Below are 20131 nucleotides of genomic sequence, written 5' to 3' on the forward strand. Positions count from 1 at the left end.
AGCAGACAGAAAGTGCTAACAGATTATTGGGGCCAGATCCACATCTTACTCGTTGTTGTATCTTGGAGGCCACTGCCCCACAGAGTAGGCTTTCCAAAGTGTTGCTCAACCATCACTGAACCACTGAGGTTTTCTCCATGTGTTGTTGATTTATGGGAGAGGCAGGCGTGGTTTTCCATTCCTCTGAATCCTGGCCATGGCTCTGCGTCTTAAATAATTTTACATCTAGGATTCTTTACTACACACAGAAACCCATGTGGGAGGCAGGTAGGAAACGATCTGATTTCTTTATTGTTCTCTGTGGAGAAGAACAGGGTGGAGACGAGTCTGTGGGACCTGGCAGGGGTGAGTTTGAATGTGCCTGTGAATGGCCTGGCTCGCTCTCGCCTGGGATGCTCTTGAAGGGAAACATTTCCGTTTCCCCTGGTGGTGTCCCAGGGGCCTCCTCGCTGACCCACCCCTGGTCTGTGCTTCACAGGCACAAGAAAGAATGGAAAGGCACCAGGGTCTCAATATTTCCCAGCTGGGAATTCTGAGTTTGGCTGTGAGTGCGCTTGGAAGGGAAAAGGCAGGTGTGTTGAGGATGGAGCCCAGGCCAAGAACGTGCCACCCTCTGAGCGATCCATCAAGCAGCCAGCATGGAAACCAGACATTTTTAAGATAAGTGGTGGTTTACTCCGCAAGCTGTAGTGGAAGCAGCCGACTTTAGAGTCAGGCAGGTCTGGTTTGGAATCCCAGCTGTGCTCCTTGGTAACCATTGGACCTCGGGCAAGCTCCCTGACACATCTGAGCAAAGATGCCAGTGCCACCGTCAGTGCCCAGACAGGCTGGGATGGAGCTGACCTGGAGGCTGCGTGGGAGGCATGCTACCCCGAAAGAGGCACACAAAGAAAGATGCAAAACTAGGTGCTCTCAGCAACTTAAACCAACTTAAATAGCTACACTAGAAATGCCCCATTTTCCTGGAATTCATTTTAATAACCTTCTCCGTCTTGGCAATAATTTCTAAACACAAGAGGTAGCACAGAGCAGGATGTAGAGCAGGGACCTTGTCCAACAGCCTTCAGTGTGATCTTTGGCAAATTAATCCACCTCTCAGCGTCTCCATCTGTGAAATGGGGTTAAGAGTAACACCGATGCAGTAGACCCCATCTCACTGGGTCTTTGTGGCAACTTCATGAGAAAATGATCCAGAGTGCAGAAACTGATTGGGGAGGGTGGCTCTGTGGTCACCTGGAGGACACGCGTTCAGTCCCAAACCATACAGTTTCAAGTATTTTAAAATAGACTCTGTGGGCTAAATGCAAGATGTCTGCCAAGTCCTTCCTACCCTCTCGCAGTGCCCAAGGCTGTGGGAGCTCACCTCTTGCATTAGCATGACCTGGATGTGAGACATGGAGTCAAAGGAGATCATTTAGGAACTTTAAAATTTATTGACTGTCTTATTGGATTTCACACTTGCATGGGGATTGTAGCCCCTTCGTTTTGGCTAATTTGTCCCATTGGAAACAGGTGTATTTACCCAGTGCCTGTACCCTCATTGTGTCTAGGAAGTAACTCACTTGCTTTTGATTTTACTGGCTTATAGGCAGAGGGGACCTGTCTCAGATGAGACTTTGAACTGTAGACTTTGAGTTAATGCTGAAATGAGTTAAGACTTTGGGGGACTGGGCCGGGCACGGTGGCTCACGCCTATAATTCCAGCACTTTGGAAGGCCGAGACGGGCAGATCACCTGAGGTCAGAAGTTTGAGACCAGCCTGGCCAACATGGTGAAACCCTGTCTCTACTAAAAATATAAAAATCAGCCGGGCGTGGTGGCATGCACCTGTAATTCCAGCTACTCGGGGGATACTGAGACAGAAGAATCGCTTGAACCCAGGAGGCAGAGGTCACTGCAGTGAGCCAAGATCATGCCACTGCACTTGAGCCTGGGTGACAGAGGAAGACTCCATCTGAAGAAAAAAAAAAGACTTTGGGGAGCCTGTTGGGAAGGCATGATTGGTTTTGAAATGTGAGAAGACGAGATTTGGGAGGGTCCAGGTGCAGAATGATATGCTTTGGTTCTGTTTCCCCCCTCCAAATGTCCCAAATTCAAATTATAATCCCCATAATCCCCACGTGTCAGGGGTGGGATCGGGTGGAGGGAATTGGATCGGGGGGCTGTTTCCCCCATGCTGCTGTTCTCGTGATGATGATTGAGTCTCATGCGATCTGATGGTTTTACAAGCATCTGGCATTTCCCCTGCTTGCACTCATTCCGTCCTGCTGCCCTGTGAAGAAGGTGCCTGCTATTCCTTTGCCTTCCGTCATGATTGTAAGTTTCCTGAGGCCTCCTCAGTCATGTGGAACTGTGATTCAATTAATACCTCTTTCCTTTATACATTACCCAGTCTTGGGTATTTCTTCATAGCAGTGTGAGAACAGACTAATATAGCCAGTCTTAGACCTAGGGGAAGATGCGCCTGAGGGTCAGAGAGTTAGGTTTACAAGGGAAGGAAGAGGACAGCCACTGGGAGGGGCCTATACACAGTGGGCACAGTGGCATTGCTGGTGCCAGCACTGCTCTTACTCTTACTCCTTCTAGCCATAGCAGGCAGGACCCCAGGAGAGTGGGGAGAGCAGCGAGACACTTCTGCAGCTCTTCCCAAGTTGGAACCTCAGCTCTTGCAGTTTACTTGGGGTGTCACGGATTTTCTCACTGTCCAATACAATCATATTCAAATGTGGGCAAAAAATGCTTTTCCCCGTCAAATAGAAACAGCTGGACCATTCGCCATTTTGAGTTAGTCACACTATGGTTCCTCATCAAACCTGAAAAATTAAGAATTAGTTCTTGTGAAAAAGAACTCAGATTTTGAAAAGAATATAAAGCTCTCTTGAAAAATGTAAACGTTTTAATTTGTACTGGCATCTCAGACTTTGAGTCTCCTTATTAGAGTCATGCAGTTGACTAAAAAAAAAAAAAAGGTGTCAGAATGTTTTCCTAATTGACAGACTTGATTGACGTAACAGTCCCTGAAGTCCCATAATTGAGCAAACAGCTTGTCACCATACAAATAATTAAAATACCGTTTGAAAAACGTACACTGACAAGTGCTAACTTAGATGTTGTTCACAGCTACTCTTCTGTGCACACATTTTCAAATGACATGAGCCCTTTTGTTTTGTTTTGTTGCTTCTTGCAGATACTGTAAAGCAAGCAACATTTAATGAGCCATTGTAAGGGGTGGGGTGGGGGCCTCCGAAAAGGAGACATTTTATTCTGTGCAGGGTGGCGTGATGTGGGACGTGGCAGCCGCAAATGACCGTGTACTTGCCCTAAGCCGAAACCACCAACAGCCAACTGCACATCTCGCATTTTAGTCTTTGTATCTGTGTTTTCCTTTCTGTGTTCCTTCAAACATGGCATGCTGCACAAATTTAGTGGTTTTTTTTTTTTTTTTAAAGCAGCAGATGGAAATCACAGCCATTCCGCCTTGCCTCCTCATCCCGCCGGCAGAGGTACACATCAATCTGTTGTCACCAAGAGCTTTGCTTCACATTTGGATCTCATTTCACTCCAAACTGTTTGGTTGGAACATAAACATTTTCCCATTCAATGAGGGGCCTGTAGCCTCTTTCTTCTTCTGCTTGACAAGGAAATCTGCACCACCCCCCGTCCCTAGCAGCATTTGCCAGGCTGTACTAGCTCCAGGACCACATTTACCCTGTCTGAAAACCTCCAAGTTGTCAGTTGAGAAGAACCAGCCTGGTTCATAGGGTCTGTAGGTGTCAGAACTGAAAGGGACTTTGGTCGGACCAGGTCATTTTACAGAGGAGCCCACTGAGGCCCAGGGAGGAATGTTTTAGGATGCGGCCTTTGCTGGGGCTTATGTCTAGGTCTCCCAGTCCAGGTCTCTCCAGCCTGTTACCTGAAGTTTTGAGTGGATGTGGTTCAGTTGTTCCTCTGCATTTTAAGATAAGAAATCGAGGCTAAAAGATGAAGAAGTGATTTCTCCAAGGTAATACAGGCTGAAGTTACCAAGGGCTAGAAATCTGTGTTTTTCAGAGTCTAACTGCTGTGCCATCTCCATGCCACCTAGAATCAGAGTCAGCCCCCAGTGTCATGGCACTGTTCCATCCACGTGTAGCTTAGCTCCGCCACAGACCAACCACAGTTCTAGCCGATGCTCCTTCAACTCAGCCTCCTGTTGCCATGGCGTATTCCCCCAGGACTCTGTCCCAGTGATCTCTAAATCTTTGACTTCAGCCCAGGTCTCTGTGTTGTGATTTAGACACAAGCCCTGTGTGAGTAGGAATAGGTTATTTGCCGTGCCATCGATGCGAGGCATGGTATGCTTGAGTGTTGGTTGAACGAGCTCTGGGCCAGCAGCCCGAAGCCCACAGACCTCCCTTTCCTGGGGCCCAGGGAGCAGGTGCTTAGGCAGGGCCTGCTCATTCTAGGACTGGAAGGAGCCAGGTCTCCACACAAGTGCGTTAGAAACAACACAGAAGTGAAGGTGCTGTGGAACACTGTCCTCCTTCACGTCTCCCCAGAATTGGGCAGTACTGGGTTGTAGGGATCTCTTTTTTTCTTTTTTGAGACAGGGTCTTACTCTGTCACCCAGACTGGAGTGCAGTGGCACATTCTTGGCTTACTGCAACCTCTGCCTCCCAGGTTCAAGTGATTCTCTTGCCTCAGCCTCCCAAGTAGCAGGGACTACAGGCATGCGCCACCATGCCCAACTAATTTTTTAATTTTTTGTAGAGATGGATTTTGCCATGTTGGTGAGACTGGGAATCACTTCTTAAATGAACACTTATGGGGTCCGAAAGCTGTAGGTTGCATAGGAGATCCTAAGGGAGGCAAGGGCAGGGGAAACAGGAGGCAGTAGGATGAGAGGAAGTTAGCACTGAGAGGAGAGAGTTTATTGACATAAAAATATAAGACACACACTGGTACATCTTCTCTTGTGAAATTCAGATCCTTGCCCACTTTTAAATGGATTATTGGTTTCTCTGCTGTTGAGTTGTTTGAGTTCCTTGTACGTTCAGGGTATCAGCCGCTTGTTGAATGAGAAGTTTGCACGTGTCTTCCCCATTTAACGGGTTGTCTCTTTGCTCTGTTGATTGTTTCCTTTGCTGGGCCGTAGCTGTTGAATGTGATATAGTCCCATTTGCTCAACATCACTAATCAGGAAAGTGCAAATCAAAACCACAGTGAGATAGCATCTCACCCCAGTTAACATGGCTACTATCAAAAACACAAAAAATAACAAATGCTCCCAAGGATGTGGAGAGAAGGGAACTCTTAAACACTGTTGGCGGGAACGTGAATTAGTACAGCTATTATGGGAAAACAGTAGGAGATTTCTTAGAAAACTAAAAATAGAACTACCATACAATCCAGCAATCCCGCTACTGAGTATTTATCCAAAGGAAGGGAAATCAGGATGTCAAAGGGATGCCTGCACCCCCATGTTTATCACAGCACTATTCACAGGAGTTGAAATATGGAACCAAGCTAAGTGTCCATCAATGGATAAATGGATGAAGAAAATGTGATACATATACACAATGGAGTACTATTCAGACATAAAAAAGAATAAATCCTGTCATTTGTGGCAACATAGGTGGAATTGGAGGTCATCATGTTAAGTGAAATAAGCCAGGCACAGAAAAACAAATATCACGTGTTCTTACGCATATATGGGAGCTGAAAATGTTGATCTCATGGAGGTAGAGGGTAGAATGGTGGTTACCAGACCTGGGAAGGGTAGAGGGGAGAGGCGTATGAAGAGAGGTTGGTTAATGGGTACAAACATACAGTTAGATGAAAAGAATAAGTTCTGGCGTTTGATGGCACAGAATGATGATAGTTAACAGTAATTTATTATAAATTTCAAAATAGAAGAGAAGATTTGGAATGTTTTCAACACAAAGAAATGATTACAGTTTGGGGTGATGGATATGCTGATTACCCTGGTTTGATCAGGGTATGCATGATATTTTGATAAATGCAAATGTATGCATTTATCAGAATATTACATGCACCCCATAAATGCGTGCAATTAATATGTCAATAGAAAAATAAAAAATAAAAAAAACAGTTAAAAAAAAATGAGCTGGAGCTCTGTGTATATGCTAACCTTGCCAAGAGGAAGGTACTGAGCCAGAAGCTTTGTAGGAAGGCAAAGTACCGCAGGGCTTGGGATGTGCTGCTTTCGGGGCCACTCAGCCTTTTCCATTTAGTCTAAGACATTTGCTAAGCGCTTCATATAGCATTGAGGCATTTTCAAAGATAGTGGTCCTGGAAGGCAGAGCTAATACTACTGGGTTGGGGATTATGTCATAGCAGGATTTTCACTGAGTGAACAGCTAATTACAGATATACTTTATGTGAACTATTTAAAGAAAACGAGCCTGATTCCCACCCTGCACCTCCCAGCTCCCCACTGAACAAAAAAGTCTAGAGGAGTTAGTGGGGAGTTAGCTCCCCACTGACCTGTATATTCTGAGCAGGGAAGTAAGGCATGTTCCTTGCTCATGGGATGACCCTCTGGGGGATCCTGCAGGGTAGAATTGGTGATTCTTCCTTGCTTTCACTGGCACCTGTCCGTAAGTCCTAGAAAGACCCTAATTCCTTGGAGTTGTATATTTGGCAAACTTTATACAGGGAACTGACGGATGAGTTTGGACTTGTAGAAACTTGGACTCCAAGCGCTTGGCCTACAGTCACAGATAGGAAGAGAAGAGAGACAGAGAAGAGAGTTAGCATCTTCCTAGGCCAAGAGGGAGTTTAACCCTGCTTGTCATGAATAGGAACCTGTTGGCTTAAAATAGTGATGGTAGCTCATCAATAGGCAAGTGAATGAGGAGAGGCAGCCCCTGCATGTGTAATGCAAGAGATGCATGAATGGGGATGTAGTGAGAGTTCATTGATAAATTTAGCATCTTATGGTAAATGATCACCCAAGAGATGGGACTCAGGAGAGACTGGATTGACTTAGTTATTGATTAAAGGCTAATGCATTTTTTGTGGCTGCCCAGATGCATTTTCTAATTGGTGATGACATCACTGTGTGTTCCAGAGTAAAGCATGAATCATCCTCCAGTGATGAGGAGCGCGCAGCTGCCAAGCCATCAAACGCAGGCCACCTCCCTCTTCTGCCTAACGTCAGCTACAAGAAGACTCTCCGGCTGACTTCCGAGCAGCTTGTGAGTCTCCCATGCTTTCTGTGGCTGTGTTGTAAGCACATGAGGTTTCTGCAGACTCCTAAGGCTGTGTGATGGTTGGGATGTGCCCCTTACTTGTCACCTTTCATCCCAGCGGGCCTGCAGTCCCTCAACTGGGTACCTGCTGTTTCCACCCCTACTCCAGCATTATCCAGGCTGGGTCCCCAATGTGACCTTCCCTTTTGTCTTCTCCTTTTGCTGGCCTTCCTTAGGAGGAAGGCAGCCTGGCAGAGCTAATTCATCCTGAGGTGTCAATCATAGATAGACTTGAAAATCACTCAAGGGTGTTTTTGCATCGAGAGAGATGTTTGTTAACTCAAATGCATCTCTTCAGTTGGTGGAAATCAAGCAGTTCTGATAGAATTTAGAGAATTTCAGGTAACCAGGGGCATCACCTGGTCATGGTGTCCTTTTATTTTTCCGTATGTGAGACCAGTTTTAATTAAAAACCCTTTCTTGGATCCCATTGGTCATGGCCAGTGGGCACCTATCCTTGCTTTTTTTGTGAATCAAGTCTTTTGCATTTCCCCTGAGTTAGTGGGGAGCCTGGCTCAGGCGTGAGGGTGTTTACTAGGAAAAGATAAGGAACAGGCCCAGACACCCACTCAGGCCATGTGTGGGACCCTGCAGCCTGAGAGTCTCTGTGTGACTCACGGCTCCCACTGGTGACACTGGGGACACCTGCAGTCAGGCAGCCTGGGGGTCTGAATGGCCAACTGGCATGCACCAGGAGTTCTGGCACAGAGACTCAAAACTGCTCAAAAGCCACTTTGCATTTTGAATTTGGTGTGATTTCTTTGGGTCTAGACTATATTCTTCTGGATATGAGGCATGACTGATAACCGAGACTTCTCTTTTTCCAATTTGTGTCAATATAATAATAATTTTAAAACATGGTTATTTAGGGAAATGTATTTTCACACTTGGCTTAAATTTGTCTCCCTGAATCATGACCTTCCTATTTGGTCATGGAGTGGTAAGTGTATCCTATTCCAAAATTGTGATTTATTATGCTGGATAGCCCTGTCACTGAATCCTGGCTAATGACTCTAACCTGAAAATACTGGATCAAATTAGCACTATCCTGGGAAGTAAACCAACTCTGTAGCAAGTAGGCACATTGCATTACAAGGGGGCCTGAGAGAGCTGAGGTTTTTTTTGCCTGTCCAACCCCAGAAAGAACCAGAACAAGGAAGGGTGGGGGAAAGAAAGAATTATACAAGGGCCCAGGGCAGCCCCTTGTTTTTAAAGCCAAATGCTGCTTCTCGTGGAACAGAATCCAAATGCCCATCCATCGGGGCCTTTCACTCAAGCAGACACATATTAATGGTTCATGTTCTTCAGAAAAGCTTGAAGTTGAAGAATGGCCCCAACGACGTGGTTTTCAGTGTCACCACGCAGTACCAAGGCACCTGCCGCTGTGAGGGCACCATCTACCTGTGGAACTGGGATGATAAAGTCATCATTTCTGATATTGACGGGACGATCACCAGGTAGGTCCTGCTGACTTGGGGGCCATGGTAGATTTCTTTGCTTCACCGTGTGGTCTCTGGGCCTGGTGTTGGCACCTCCGCTCCCCTCATGGGACTTGCACGGTTCAAATTCTGGTGCAGTTGGAGCTGCTTAGTTTCAGCTCCTTGGTGTCCATCATTGTGTTTAGGGCTGGGTTGTTTTCCTCTAGGGTATTATCTCTCCGACTTGTTGCTTCTGTGGGGGCTTCTCAAGAGTGTCTTTTCGGAATGGTCTTTTCCTTTGATTCAGCAAGCCAGGCCCCTCAATGCATGATCAGACTAGAGGCGTCCTTCCGTGGGTTACCATGTCCCTCCGTCAGCAGCGACTTTGATGACTTGAGCCTTGGGCTTTCTATCCAGAAAGAAAGTTGTGGGTCTTGTGTGTGTGTGTGTGTGTGTGTGTGTGTGTGTGTTTTAACGAGGCATGGATGATGCAATGAATCTGAATGGGAGTTTTACTTTATTTTTCTCTTTTTCTCTTCATTTAGATCAGACACTCTTGGCCACATTTTGCCCACCCTTGGGAAGGATTGGACCCACCAGGGCATTGCTAAGCTGTACCATAAAGTGAGCCAGTGAGTACAGAGTGCCTGTTTCCCGCCTCCCGCGAACGCTGGTTGTGTGCACCACACTCTGCATGTGGAATCTTTCCTGCCCCCGCACGGGGTGACTTGTAGAGAGGGCTGCATCTCAACCGGGGAGGTGCAGTGGGGATCGGGGTGGCAGTGGAGAGTCCAGAGTGAAAGTGAATCCCAGTAACTCTAAATTTGAATTCAATACCAAGAAACAAGGAGCGAAGTATAGGGGACTCGATTACTAGGAGAACACAGATGGTGGCAGCGTTAGGGATGAGATAGAGGTTTAGCTCATCCCGAGGGATGGCAGAGGTAGCCAGATGAAGAAATAGGAGCTTATATGTTATATATGCCAAGTGATTTTCTGTAGGCTAAAAAGTTGCAGATTCCAGGCAAGTTTTGTCGGCATTGCAGGCTCTGCGAGCCAACCAGGAGGGTACGTAGTGTCCACCTGGTCTGTGGAGTGCTCCAGCAAGCGGCCCAGAACAGAACAGTGCCCACCGTGGGGCCCTCAGCCCCAGACATCAGGTGGGAGAGGAGTTCTCCGGCTGCTGTTCTGTGCTGGGTACATGGGTTACTTCACTTAAATCTTACAGCGATTCTGAAAAGCACATAATATCATTTCTGTGTTTAGATGAGTGAAATTAATGAGGAAAACTAATGTGATTTATCCAAATTCCCATTGCTGTCGTCTGGCTCCAGGGTTCAGAGCCCTGCAGGGATTCTCCACGTCCCCCCGAAACGCCCACATTCTAGCTTGCCGGGCCCAAGCCTCTCTCCCGCTCAGTCATGCCTTCTCCAGCCTTTTGTGGCCTCAAGTCTCCCATGCGAGCGAAATCTTCCCCTCCACAGCATTCTCTTCTCCAGCCAGTTAGAGCTGGAAGGTGCCTCTGCCTGAATCAGGACAGCGCTGTCTCTCCGTGGGTGAGGGGGGTGAGCAAGTTACATTCACACGTAGTGAGCGTCAAGATGGAAGTCCCAGGCCCGTGGTTCCCAACCTTGTTTGCTCATCTCTAGTCCACATTGGTGATGGTAGGGAATGGGCCACCATCCAGAGCTGTTTCTAGAACAGATGAATGAACTGTATTTCCCTGCCCTGCATCCATTCATCCATCCAGCATTCCTTGAGGGCCTGTTAGTGCCTCATCCTAGGGCAGTTGCCTGGGATTACCATGAACTAGGTAAGTCTCTGACCTGGGACTTTATGATCCAGTAGAAAAATGGTGGCTTGGAGAGAGAACCTTATAACCTGGTGGGATTAAAAGCTTCAGATTTTGTTGGGCACATGCCTGTAGTCCCAGCTACTTGGGAGGCTGAGGTGGGAGGATTGCTTGAACCCAGGAGTTCAAATCCAGCCTGGGCAACATAGTGAGACCCCCCCATCTCTCTAAAAAAATAAATAATACATTTAAAAAGCTTCAGATGTCATCTTAGATGCCCAGGCTCATTGGTTTGACTTTACTTTTCTAGATTTCATCTTTAAAAATTATTCATACAAAAGTTATACATACTTCTTAAGACATAAATATATTAATAAAATAGGCCAAGATTATAGAAACTTTAAAGTGCAGAGGTTGTATTACCCTCCTCCCTGCCTTGCTCCAAGCTATTCCCTTCCTTAAAAGTAGAACTACTATGAACAGTTTGGTTCTATCTTGCTGAACTTAAAAAATTTGGGCTGTGTGCGGTGGCTCACACCTGTAATCCCAGCACTTTGGGAGGCCGAGGCGGGTGGATCACGAGGTCAGGAGATAGAGACCATCCTGGCTAACACGGTGAAACCCCATCTCTACTAAAAATACAAAAAATTAGCTGGGTGTGGTGGTGGGTGCCTGTAGTCCCAGCTACTCAGGAGGCTGAGGCAGGAGAGTGGCGTGAACCTGGGAGGCGGAGCTTGCGGTGAGCCGAGATCGCGCCACTGCACTCCAGCCTGGGTGACAGGGAGAGACTCCATCTCAAAAAAAAAAAAATTAACATTCCCACACATATACACTGACATTATTTAATTATTCATTATATCTTTTTGTTTCATTTGATGTAATATTTACCTTACTCTTTTGGCTGCTGGGCAGAACCCTGTCGTCTGGATATACCATACTTTCTTTAACTCACCGTCTATTGATGAACGTGTAGGTAGTTGCCACTTTTTCCACTATTGCCAACAGCGATGCAGTAAGCGTTCACGTACAATGCTTATGATATATAATGCATGTATAAATAAATAAAGAAGGCACATACACTTAGGGAAGTCCTGCTGTAAAGTAGATTCCCAGGAGTAGAATTGCTGGGTCAAAGGATGAGCACATTTAAAGATTTGATCAATATTGCCAAATTGCCCTCTAAAAAGGTTATCCCAGTCTGTGCGCCTGTCGATGGCGGACGTGCAGAGTCCCCTCCCTGCAGCCTCACCATGGGCTGACCTTTCATTTAGAAGGATTAATCTACTCATGAGCTGCCTTGACTTGTGTGACACTGAAAATTGCATCTATTTTTAGTTGAAGGAAAGAAGCCCTCATGGGTCAGGATATTGAGTAGTGCACAGCCTGATTCATTTGGTTTTTGGAACATAAATCTATTTCCGTCCTTACCGTAACATTAAACAAACACTGTTGCTTTTTAATTTTTTTTTTTGGGGTCTTGATTTGTCTCTTGGATTTTCTCAGAAGAGAGATATTCATGAAAAATAAAGCTGTGTGACTCACTGAAGAACCCCTGACCATTCTTTGACTGGTTGGTTTAGAATGAGTGAAACCTGTTTGTCTGGACCCACAGATACTGCTGTACCCTTCCTGTGCTATCACTTTGGTTGAAAGGCCGGAGCATGATGTCACATGGAGACCCAACAGTTGCCTGCTCATGGAGTTGGATGTATGTGTTGTCTGGGGCACCCAGTCAGGCCTGTGTGATTCGCAGGATGGCCAGGGCTTCTGAAAACCCATCTTCAGGGCAGCTTTGCCACCACCTTCAGGGTTCCCTGCTCAGCATCGTAGGAGGAGGTGCCAGCTCCTTGGTGTGGCATTTGAAACCTGGCACTTTCAGGTCCCAGCCTTCTGCCAAGCCCTTATTTTCAGCTGCTGTTTCTCAGCCCTTCCTGCTCTAATCCAGAGACTCTGTTCCTCCTCTGCACTCCGTCCCCATCTTCCTGCCTTTGTTATGTGGTGGCCTAAGCTTGACATGGCTTCCCCTCTGATTTTTGCCTCTCAATATTTTTGCAGCCTTTAATGCCTGGCTCAGATGCCACAGTCCTGAGGCCACAGTCGGTGACCCTAGTCAGCTCTGGCCTCTTTCCTGTCCCCGGACTTGCTGGATTCTATGTGGATACTGGAGGGCTTGGGCCTGGCTTGTTGGCCTTGGTCCCCATCATGGAGGACAGACTGGACACGATGGCAGCCCCCAGAGCTGACCACTGATGAAAGTAATTCCCATCCTGGCAGCCTCTCTCAACCCTCCTCACATGATGGCCTTAGCAGCCACCGCTGGGAGACCCGTCAGGCTAAGAATTCACCAAGGCTTGTGGCCCGCTGTTCTAATGACTGCCATCATTCTTTTGAATCTGTATTGTGATTTCTAGAGAAACAGAGAAATGGTTCTCATACTGGGTACCAGGAAAAAGATGCCATTTACATGAGGGTTTGTGAACTTTTTCCTGACATTGCTTCCCTTGAATTTGGGTACGACTTACATTTTATGCACTGTCGTATTTGTCTAATGAAAAAGCCAGTCTTCAGCCGGGCACAGTGACTCACATGAATAGTCCCAGCACTTTGGGAGTCCAAGGCAGGTGGATCACTTGAAGTCAGGAGTTTGAGACCAGCCTGGCCAACATGCTGAAACCCCATCTCTACTAAAAGTACAAAAATTAGCCAGATGTGTTGGTGGGTGCCTGTAATCCCAGCTACTTGGGAAGCTGAGGCAGGAGAATTGCTTGAACCCTGGAGGTGGAGGTTGCAGTGAGCTGAGATCACACCATTGTACTCCAGCCTGGGCGACAGAGCAAGACACCGTCTAAAAAAAAAAAAAGAGAGATAAAGCCAGTCTTGCAGTTAACCACTTGCCTGAAACAACAGCAAATAAGGACAATTTTGTTTTCTGCTGAAGTTAATTACTTGTTTGGATCTAGTCAGCCCATGAGAAATGATCCGTAAGGCTAATTGTCACCTTGTTCATAGAGAGGGTATAAAGCTGGCTTGAGTATTGATGAAACAGAACAAATACAAATGGAAGATACAGGAACCCCTTTCAGATTCAGGTGTATTCAAAAGTAGAAGGAAAGTCAAGGAGGACTGTTGCCTAAAAGATCTAAATCATTGAGCTAAGGGGTCCTTTGGGGCCTAAATTTGGGGAATAATTGTTTGAATTTTTGACCTTATTTCATACATGCTTTTATATTCATGTAACCAGAAGCCAGTGTTTTTGTAACTTAGGGAAAAGAACACTTACCGTGTTTCTCCAGGTTCGTTAGCTCTGCTAGGGCCTAGGTGTGTGGTGTCCCAAGCCAGTGGACTGAAAATGAGAGGCATCTGTAGCAGACTTGTTAGGGTTTCTTTTTTTTTTTTTTTTTTGAGATGGAGTTTCGCTCTTGTCACCCAGGCTGGAGTGCAATGGCATGATCTTGGCTCACTGCAACTTCCGCCTCCCAGGTTCAGGCGATTCTCCTGCCTCAGCCTCCCAAGTAGCGGGGATTATAGGCACATGCCACCATGCCCGGCTAATTTTGTATTTTTAGTAGAGACAGAGTTTCACCATGTTGGCCAGGCTGGTTTCCAATGCCTGACTTTAGGTGATCTGCCCACCTCAGCCTCCCAAAGTGCGGGGATTACAGGCGTGAACCACTGCACCCGGCCTAGATCTTTTTTCTTCTCCTGCCTGCAGCAGTTCTTTCTTTCACGTCAGCACTTCTTTGTTTATTGCAGTCATTGCTCTCTGCCAGTAAGAGATATGATGATGCGGTAAATAGAAGGTCTGATCGGGAGTTGGGCCGGGATCCCAGAAGCAGCAGCCATTAGCTCACACTGGGCCCTGGGACCGAGTACCTACTCTGAGCTTTGGTTTCCTCTTCTGTAAAATGAGGAGATTAGTCTAGATGACCCCTGAGGTCACTGCTAACCTGGGAATGCTCTGCTCCTGGCTGTGTGGATTGCACGAGGGTGTGTTTTGCTTTTCCAAGCCAAACCTCAGCCCAAACTCACAGGGTTCCGCTGGACTCTGGTTGCACCAGGAGCTGTCCTAAGTGCCGTCAGGGGTGCTGAGCAGTCTCTCCCTTCAAGAAGCTTGTGGTACTGTGGGAGGAGACACTTAGGGCTCCCTGTAATGAGGCAGTGAGGGGCAGATCGAGCGAGGAAGATGCTGGTTTTTGTTGGACATATGTCAAGGAGAAGTTAATTTTGATTGACCAGAGGTGTCAGAGGAGGGCCCTGTGAGAAGGTGGCACTCCGCTGAGTCTCCCTGGAGGAGCAGGGTTTCAAAGGAGAGGAAAGCTCACCACGGGTGGAAGTAGGAGCGAGAGGGGAGGCTGGGAGATGAGCAGGTGCTGGGTGGGCTCACTGAAAGGGAGGCTCCGGTGCAGATGGTGGGGGAGGTAAAAGATGAAGGCAGGAGAGTAGGCAGAAACCAGGTTGCAGAGTGCCTGGGAGGTGACTCACCAAGCCTGAGTGGTGCTGCGCCTTCCTTTCTCAAGGTGGCTGGTGACCCTCTCTCCCCTCAGGATGGCAGATGGGGCCACAGAGTCATTTTTCTCTACAGCAGTGGCTCTCAACTGATGGACATATGGCAGTGTCCGGGGATGCTTCTGATGGACATAACTGGGGCATGCTGTTGACCCTTAGTGGGTGGACCCAGGGTGGTGCTGCATATCCAATGACGCGGCGTTGTGGGGGCCTTGCTCTCCAACAGACTCTCCTCCCGTCTCAGATGTCAGTGTTGAGAAACTCCAGTCTAGAAGCTTATCTTGCAAAATGCTCCCAAAGGTGATCTTTCCAAAGTATTTAAATCTCCCTGAGTCAGTGTCTTAAGAGGGATGCAGAGATGAGGGCAGAGGAGAAAACTGTTTGCACCAAGCCTGGGCCTGGATCCTTCTTTTTTTTTTTTTTTCCCCATTCTGGTGTTCCAGTTGCTGAGAATGCTAGAGGAACAGGAGTGATGTGTGTGTGTGTCGCACCCTTATCCACTGGCACTTCCTATCCCTGGATCCCACCTGTCCTGCTGGGTAATTGTTGATTTTCCCCAAGCACTCTCTGCTCCTGTAGGGCAGGGCTGTGCCATGGGGCATGTCCTGTGGGGCATGTCCTGCCACTGGTTGCCCTCCTGAGTGAGGGGTCTTCCCTGGGAGAGGCACCGTGGAGACTTAGTGCTGCCTGAGCATTTGATGGGAGCACTTGTTGGCAATGCAGGCGGCTTTTGTTGAAGGCGGGAGGGAAGGCTCTTCCACCAGCACGCGTTTTCCCCATGAGGTCACTCTCGAGCTGGCTTTTCCAGCTAAGTTTAGTCAGGCAAGAATGCTGGCACGCTGACAGTAACTCAGTGGCATGGCCCAACTGTGAAATATATTTGACAATCTAGTTTTGTGTAGATTAGCATCTTAGATCTCTGCGGGTGGCAGCTTTTAGGACTTTGATGTGAAGAGCTATACATGGAAATAGTGATTTCTTTTTAAAGGTTGTATTAATTAGATGGCTAAAATACAAAGATATTTAGAAATTAATAAGATTGGCCGGGTGCGGAGGCTCATGCTTGTAGTCCCAGCACTTTGGGAGGCCAAGGTGGGCGGATCACGAGGTCAAGAGATTGATACCATCCTGGCCGATATGGTGAAACCCTGTCTCTACTAAAAATACAAAAAATTAGCCAGGTGTGGTGTTGCATGCCTGTAGTCCTAGCTACTCAGGAGACTGAGACAGGAGAATCGCTTGAATCCGGGAGGCAGGGGTAGCAGTGAGCTGAGATCGTGCCACTGCACTCCAGCCTGGTGACAGAGCGAGACTCTGTCTCAAAAGAGAGAGAGAGAGAGAGAGAGAGAAAAATTAAAAAGACTGATTTTCAGATGCATCCCTGTATTCCAGATAAGCTGTTATGTCTAGATTCTTTTTGTCTTAAAACTTTCCTGTTTCTTAGTTTTAAAGAACATATTATTGAGCAGTTTTTGAAACAAGTCCATTGGCCATTATAAAATATTTATGGTAGAGCAATATGTTGGATAGGAAGCGGGCAGTTTATTCACTCATTCAGCAAATATTCACTAAGTGTCTGCTACAAGTCAAGCACTGTTTTTGGTACTGGGGTTGTAGCAAAAAATGGGACAAAGTCCCTGTCCTCATGGAGTTTATGGATGAATGAGAGATACAGTTGAATAAGGGACTGTAACGTCGTATTAGTGATCAGTGCTAGGAGGAGAGGGAAGGTAGAGCGAGGGCCAGTGCCTGGGTGAGGAGTGAGGGGGGGTGTGTTTCCTCGTGTAGGGGAGGTCAAGGGAAAGGCCCTCTGGAGAGGCGAGATCCAGCAGAGACCTAGGTGTGAGCAGTCCCTGCGGACTGGGGGAAAGGTGTTCCAGGCAGGAGGAACGGCCTGGGCAAGTGCCAGCACAGATGAGCGTGGCGAGTTGGAGGAAGGATGGGAACACCTGTGTGGTTTGCCAGGAATGAGGAGTTGGAAGTCATCGCAGATGGGGTTAGGGTTGGAGAGAAAGGTGGGGGCCAGGTCTTCTTGGTCTTATAGGCCACAGTGAAGGGTTTGGGTGATATCTGCAAGAGGTGCAGCCTCGGGAGGGTTCTGAGTGTGAGTGGGCTACGCTTTACGTTTTCTTAGAGCACCATGTGGAGTCGGGATAGCAGCAGGGAGGTCATTTTAAGATTGTCACAGCAACAGAGGCCGGGAGGCCGTGCAGTGTGGTTGTGGTGGGAGCACTGGGTGGTGCTGAGGGGCGGTTTGGGTGGCTGTAGGCGGTGGAGCAGAGAGGACCTGCTGATTGTACGGTGTGGGGGCTGAGGGGAAGTAGACACCAGTGGGGCCCCTGAGGGTTTGACGTCACACCTGGGTTAGGAGAATGCCACTTGCTACTTGCAACACGGGCTCCCGAGGAGTCTCGGGGTGAGTTGGGGAGGAGCCGCTGTGGTGTGTGTGGTTTTGGAGGTACCCATTTTGGAGTATGATGAGTACTGTGGGGTCCACAGTGAGCCTGTACTGCACAGTGGGTATAATGTGGAGTTCATAGTAGCTGCAGCTTGGGAGAGGGGTCTGGACGGGGTCCATGCATTTGGGAGGTATCAGTGTATAGATAGTGTTTAAAAATTTTTGGATAATATATTTTACTTAATCCAACATATTAAAAATGATATCACTTAGACATATAATCAATATGAAAATGATTAATGAAATATATCATACCTTCTTTTTTTTATAATAGACTTTGAAACTTGATACCAAGTTTTTATGCTTAGAGCACATTTCATTCTAGACACTAAATTTTTGATGGTTAAAAAAAAGTGAAATGGGGCCGGGCTCAGTGGCTTATGCCTGTAATCCCAGCATTTTGGGAGGCCAAGGCAGGTGGATCACCTGAGGTCAGGAGTTCGGGACCACCCTGGCCAACATGGTGAAACTCGCTCCCTACAAAAAATACAAAAATTAGCCGGGCGTGGTGGTGCATGCCTGTAATCCCAGCTACTTGGGAGGCTGAGGCAGGAGAAGTGCTTGAACCTGGGAGGCAGAGGTTGCAGTGAGCCAAGATTGCGCCACTGCTGTCCAGCCTGGGGGACAGAGCAAGGCTCTCTCTCAAAAAAAAAAAAAAAAAAAAAAAAAAAGTGAGATGGAGTCCTGCTAATGCAACAAAGTTGCATTCATAGAATAGTTATGTTGCTTCAGTCTAGGCATGGCATTTGGAGCCGTGGAAGTGGGTGAGATCCCCAGATCCTCTAGGGAGGGTAGGGGGTATGGAGAGATGAGGCCTGAGACCCTGGGCGCTTGTACGTTTTGAGACTGGCAGTGCAGATGGGAGCAGTCGAGCCGCCGTGTCTGGGAAGGGGTGGCTGCTGAAGAGGAGAACACCCGGACACTGTGGAGTCCTGGGGGCTGAGTGACTCAGGTGCTCCGGGAGAAGGAAGGAACCCCTGAGGCAGAGACTACTGGGGAGTCCATTCCTACAAGAATTGAGAGTTGATACCTGCGTTTGGCAAGATGGGCATCAAGGTGACCTGTGCAGGGACAGCAAGGAAGGGAACGAGAGAATGAGAGTCTGCTGGGAGTGAGGAGAGGAAGGAAGGTGAAGAAGTGGACTCAATGCGTATACTCAGCTTTTTGGAAGAATTTTACTACAAAAGGGAACAGAGAAATGGTATCTTAGCCAAAGAGAGACTAAGGACGTTTTGGCGTGTGTGTGTGTGTGTGTGTGTGTGTGTGTGTCTGTGTGTGTGTGTATGTGGTTGTTCTGGCTTGGCTTTTTTTTAGGATGAAATGAGAGATTGCAGAATATTTATGTGCTGATGTGAATTACCCAAAAGAGAGGAGGAATTTAATGGGATGTGTGTAGGGGCTAATAAAGCAAATGCTGGAGCAAAGTGTGTGAATTGGCAGGTGGCTGTGGACATGTCGCAGGGGCTCTAGCCAAGAGCTGGGACCGGGGGAGTATGAAGGGCTCAGGCGCAGACAGGTGAACCAGTTTCATCCATCTGAACCTCAGTTTCCATAGTAGTAAAACCAGGGGAAAATACTCATCCAGCCATGTTCTTCTGAGGATTAAACAAAGTGGGGAACACAGAAGTGCTTAGTGAATTACAGTGAAATGTATTTAAGCTTATTTCTCAATTGCAAGCAAGATTTTGTAGAATGTGGACTTTTGTATGTGGGGGAACTTGAAACAGTGCCATTCTTCAAAACAGATCTGGATCAGGATTTGTGAATGCAAAAAGTTTCCATTTTCTGATGCCATGAAATATGAATGTTTTATGTCTTTCAGGAACGGATATAAATTTCTCTATTGCTCTGCCCGTGCCATCGGGATGGCGGACATGACGCGGGGCTACCTGCACTGGGTCAACGAGAGGGGCACGGTGCTGCCCCAGGGGCCCCTGCTGCTGAGTCCCAGCAGTCTCTTCTCTGCCCTGCACAGGTACCAGGCCTGCTCCCTACACCTACGTCTGTGGGCCTGTTCAGACCCTCTCTCTTCCTAACTGCAATTTTTGTAAGAATAGCTTCCTCACTGGTCTTCTCCAACCAATATCCATGCTCCATAGCCGGCACCAGGAAAATCATTCCAAACACAGGTCCACACCTGCATTGGCTCCTCACGGCTTTCAGGCCAAGTCCAGACTCAGGAGCTTGGCGCCTGGTGGCTCCTCATGGCTCGTGCCTCCCCTCCTCTCCAGGCGTGTTTCTCTCGTCTCTACATCTCAGTCTATGTCTCCCAGACAATTGTCTCTGCTTGGAGCCTTTGCACATGCTGTTCCCCTCTTTCTGGGTCACTCTCCTGCTCCATCTCTTCTTGAGTAGCCTGGCTAAATCTTAATGTCCCTTGGACAATGAGCCTCTATCTCATCTCCTTAGGGATCCTTAAGTGGCCCATCTACCAATGACCGTCATCCACCTGGCTTTTGCCACCCATCCTACTTGTTATTTTCTGTCTTAGAGTTCTGGGAACACTGCTCGTTTTAAGGGTTCTCTAACAGACCACTAGCCAATTTCTGATTGCCTTCCTCCCTTCATCTACTGGGCCATATCAAGGTAGCTAAGCTAGATTAACTCTGGCCCCATGGAATTGGAGGAGGAAAACACTGGATGTCCCTGTAGTTGGGGGAAGAAAACACTGGATGTCCCTGTAGTTGGAGGAAGAAAACACTGG

At 47.6% G+C, this 20131-nt stretch overlaps 1 protein-coding gene across 8 annotated transcripts in view; it reads left to right on the plus strand.

Annotated features, from left to right (window-relative positions):
- Positions 1–20131, plus strand: part of LPIN1 (lipin 1) — a 141462-nt gene that overhangs the window by 110104 nt on the left and 11227 nt on the right. For all 8 annotated transcript variants that reach the window (XM_030920691.1, XM_030920696.1, XM_030920693.1 and 5 more), the window contains 4 exons: positions 7073–7199; positions 8562–8710; positions 9217–9303; positions 19250–19402. In XM_030920691.1, the coding sequence (XP_030776551.1) occupies positions 7073–7199; positions 8562–8710; positions 9217–9303; positions 19250–19402 (516 nt within the window). The remainder of the gene's footprint in view (positions 1–7072; positions 7200–8561; positions 8711–9216; positions 9304–19249; positions 19403–20131) is intronic.

Source organism: Rhinopithecus roxellana, chromosome 17 (genome assembly GCF_007565055.1).
Source record: "Rhinopithecus roxellana isolate Shanxi Qingling chromosome 17, ASM756505v1, whole genome shotgun sequence".
NCBI lineage: Eukaryota > Metazoa > Chordata > Mammalia > Primates > Cercopithecidae > Rhinopithecus > Rhinopithecus roxellana.